Source organism: Colossoma macropomum, unplaced genomic scaffold, assembly GCF_904425465.1.
Source record: "Colossoma macropomum unplaced genomic scaffold, Colossoma_macropomum, whole genome shotgun sequence".
Classification (NCBI taxonomy): Eukaryota; Metazoa; Chordata; class Actinopteri; order Characiformes; family Serrasalmidae; genus Colossoma; species Colossoma macropomum.
Genome location: NW_023494801.1, coordinates 9464498 through 9468980, shown reverse-complemented (window position 1 = coordinate 9468980; position 4483 = coordinate 9464498). Strand labels below are relative to the sequence as shown.

General features: G+C 42.8%; 1 protein-coding gene across 1 annotated transcript; it reads left to right on the top strand.

The window, feature by feature from the left end:
* The first annotated feature begins 1357 nt into the window (after nt 1-1357).
* Nucleotides 1358-4140, top strand: lrrc3cb (leucine rich repeat containing 3Cb). The gene is given in 3 exon segments (XM_036590578.1): nt 1358-1376; nt 1379-1474; nt 2331-4140. Coding segments are annotated over 3 exon segments (843 nt in total). The 3' UTR covers nt 3059-4140.
* The last annotated feature ends 343 nt before the right edge of the window (nt 4141-4483 follow it).

The following is a 4483-nucleotide window of genomic DNA, read 5'->3' as shown; positions in this document are numbered from 1 at the left end:
CTACAGTTTTTCTCTTGTAACTCTGCCTCCAGAAACTATCATGTCTGGATAAATACACAATATTTATTCTTAATGTGACGTGAATTATGGAGCTGAAACTTTCAGCATTGGGTTATACCAATATTTTCTTTATAGATGTCATTACTACACAAGATATATCAGACTCCGTTACCCCTTTCTCTTAATCTTGTCTACATGCCTCTTAACACTCCAATACAGAGAGATCAGGCTGGAGTTATTACTGCTTAATGCATCTCTGAGTATGCCCACATATGCCACAGCGTTGATGGGTCATCTGTCTCTGTCTCTGTCTCTGTCTCTCTCTCTCTCTCTCTCTCTCATTAATGGCAGCCTTGGATCTTAAGGGCTGAGCAACCAGAGCCATGGCCACTTGTTTTATTCAGATGAATAATATACCCAGATTTGCTGTTGACATAGTTCATATTCATGTAGTTAAATGGACACAAATTAATATGGTGTTAACTCTATTGTGCACCAGTTCAGGGACTGAACTAAGCTAGCAGAAACCTGATATTTGTGAAGCATATGTGTCAATTTTCAGGAACTACAGTGAGCTAGCCAAAAACTGAAGGTTGTGAAGCTCAATCTGTCTTTACAAAAGAATATCTGAAAAGCAGTTTGTACTGTGAACTAGGTCCATCACACTGGTAAGTCAGCACTGGTACAGGGATGCACTCTGTCAGAGGCAGTGAATGTGCTGAATACCCCTTGTGTTATGTTTCAGTGAACTGTTGATTACTCACTGACCACGAAACACGAGACGCACTGACCTAAGATGTACTTAAAATGAATACAGCGCAGAGTCCGCGGGCAACACAAGGAAACTCGGAAAGTAGGGCAGAATGTCAAAACAGATGAGCTTCATCTCGAAACGGTGGTGGCAAACTAATTAGCTCTATCCCCTTTAGTTATTTGAAGGCACGACAGGGGGTCTTGATTACGAGAATATGCAGGAGAGTGAGTGATATGAACTGATTATGACAGAAGTGAAACTTAAAGGATGCAATTCTGATCTTTACAATAAGCTGTATATGTATGTATATGTATTGCTTTCATTTCTCTCTCTCTCTCTCTCTCTCTCTCGCTCTCTCTCTCTCATTAATTTCCTCACAGCTGTGGTGTCACACTCCCAATCTTTGTTCTAACTACACAGTTGCTTGATGATAATTAAGCTTAACGACAGGGCCATTTTGCCCTCAGAATAACTCTACAGACAATCAGCTGTGGCAGTGATAGCAGGGTGTCAATTGTAATAACTTGTTTTCCTGTGCCTGCGTCCTGCTTGTTTCTTTGCAGTCATGTTTGCGAGGCAGCTTCAGTAGCCTGCTTCTCTCTGATGGTCCAGCATCTCAGTGCCCCCCGGGTAGGAGATGCCTGTGTCCTGCCATGCCACATCTGCCAGGCTCCCTGTTGCTGCGACTGGCCCTGCCTTGCCTGCTGCTCCGAGTGTTGGGTCTGTACTGGGTGTCCGGTAGGGATTCATATGGCTAAAAATAAAAGAATGGCTTTAAGGTCAGGGCAGGGCAGAAACAGGCTAGTTGCTAATCTGTGAGACCCTTTAACATCTATAAATTAAAAAGCACTTAGATAACTTATAACTTCACTTAAGTTACAAGCTGGTCGCTATGAAAATTCTTATTGCAATATATTTTTATATCATTCAGCGTAAGTGCTATACACTTGTTTAATACTTAACTCCAAATAATGTTTCACGTTCCTGAAACAAAAAGGGTAGTAATTCTAGTTGTTCTGAACTAAAAAAAAAAACAACAAACAAAAACTCATTCCACGCTGCTGATGACAGGCGGCCTTTTCCACAATCACATCTTGTTCCAATATGTTTTCCTCATTTTCCTCCATATCCTCCAAAGCCTTTTTACTGTCCATAACTGCAGTATGGAAAATAGCTAGGTAAGTCCTCTAACTGCCAGGTTTCTGTTGTTATGGCTTGATTTTCCACTCCGGTTCCATCTAGTGAGAAAAAGACCATCTAGTGTACCAAAATAGCTTTGTTTTTAAAGTTCATTGATATTGGATTATTTTCATAATTAAGGTTTTCACTTTTTCGATACTGAAAATAGCTAGTTCTCCTAACTGTCCTGCTGTTTCATGCTCTCGTAAGTGAACAGCAAGACCTTCGCCCCCCACTGTATTGAAGTAGCAGCTATTCTAAGTTCAGGCCTTTGATGCTAATACCAGCTGGAGCAACTGGACTGCATTATCATTTAGCAGAAATGCCTCAAATGTGTGTAATCAACATCAGAAAAATATTGACTGTAGATAATTACAGCTAATGGTTTTGTGGCCAGGCCTAGGGTCTGGGTCTCGCCAGCTGACGGCCGGATGTCCGGAAAGCTGCTATTGCTCAGAGAGCTTGGATGGTGGCCTGGTGGTGCGCTGCAGCAACATGAACCTGCTGGCTGTTCCGCGCGACCTGCCCAACCAGACACGACACCTCTACCTGGATTACAACCTGCTGGTCAGCGTACCTGCAGACTCCTTCCTGAAGCTCCCTCTCCTGGCTGAGTTGGACCTGTCTCACAACAGGCTGGTCCAGTTGGAGCCTGGAGCCTTCCGTGGCCTGGCCGACTCATTGACCAGCCTGGACCTTTCCTCCAACCTGCTGGAGACGCTGGACCCAGAGGCTGTAGGTGAGCTGCGGGCGCAGGCCAACCTCACCCACAATCCTTGGATGTGTGACTGCCGCCTGCAAGTGGCCATGCCTCAGCTGCAGCTGGAGCCCTCCTCCCTGGCTGGAGTGGTTTGTAACAACTCAGAGCCAGAGGACGTGGGGGCCCGCGGTGTGCCCTTCGTTCTGGTAGCTGCTGATCTGGACCTTTGCGCTGCCCTCAAGAGGACCACTGACGTGGCCATGCTGGTGACCATGTTTGGCTGGTTCACTATGGTCATCTCTTACCTGGTTTACTATGTGAGGCACAACCGAGAGGATGCTCGGCGCCATCTGGAGTATCTCAAGTCACTGCCCAACAAGCAGGGTAGGACAGAGGAGTCGTCTACCCTCAGCACCATGGTGTGAGTCTGGCTCAGGATGTTAAAGTTTACCTTTTCAGTGAATTGGTAACAGTTTGTTGGTAGTTAGTATGAAGATATTTCTTGCTTTATATCTTCTACCGGTTTCTCATACTGTAGGAAACAGAGCCGGATAGACACACTCAATCATATGCCTTTTTTGTTATATGGTATTTTTCTCCTAGCTTTTTTCTTATTTACCTTTTTCCAGTAAACATATTGATAATCATTGAAAGGCTATGCATGGTTTGTTATTGTTCAGGTTGAAGTCTTTGGCCATTATTTATTTAATTAACCTTCAGAGATAATTGGCAGATTACTCGATTGCTAATGCCATTGATAATGAAAAGCCATATTTAACTGTGACTTTTTAATTGAACTGAATAGAGTAATGCTGTCTAGTCTTCAATGTATGCCATTTTGTAGCATTGTAAAAATTTGGAACACCATGATACGGCACTTAGTGGTCCAGTTGATCTGCACAGTATTATCAAAAGTGGACACACTGTGATTTATGGGATATGTTTTGTGGTAGATTATATTGTATGCAGTGTCTGGTGTGATCTACACATTGTCTTTTGTTTCTTTTTTGTACTGTGTAGAAAACTGACTGTGTTGTCTCCGTGCTGTGTCTGCCTGTCTTCAGTTGTGTTAGCTGGGGGTGGTTGCCATAAAGTCACAAAGGAAGGGGAGGCAGCTGGGAATTACATAAAACATTCCCATCTGTGAATTCAATATTTTACAAGTTATGAACATTGACACTTACAGTGCAAGTTAACTTAAAGCCAGTATGACAAAATGTCTGAGAAAATGCATGTAAAGTCTTGCCATCAAACATACAGACCTAGTGTATATGTTACTCTCTGGCCTGTTGATTATAAATTTTTAATCTATTAGCACCTGAAGCATGATTCTGTGCAATTTTAAGCACATAAATTCTAGTTATGAACTTTAGAAATCTATGTACAATAGCCTATGATGCATAACATAAGATTTTCTGTAGACAATCCCAATACGGCAGTGTAATTCAATGTGTAAATTAATGTGATTGTTCTATAATACATGTAACGCCTGACATGATAAACAGATTATGCTACAGTGTTTGTCTTCCTGTGTTCTTTTCCTGCTGACATTCACAGAGTTCAAGGTTAGTTGGATATTTATGTTTGAAGACATGTAGAGGTCACAACACATCATTCAGAGTCATTCCATCAGAGTCACTGCTACAGCTGTGCCTCTTATTTCTGCTTCAAAGGTAGCATTTCAAAAATTGCTCCACTGACTCGTTCCACAGTGGCCAGAGCTCCACTGACCCAATCGGTGGCATACTGGAGTGAGGGGGCAATCACACTGGAACTGCGTGCTGGGGGACCTGTGGAAACCAGGCCTGCTAAATTCTTCACCAGACCTCTCATATTGATACTGATATAAT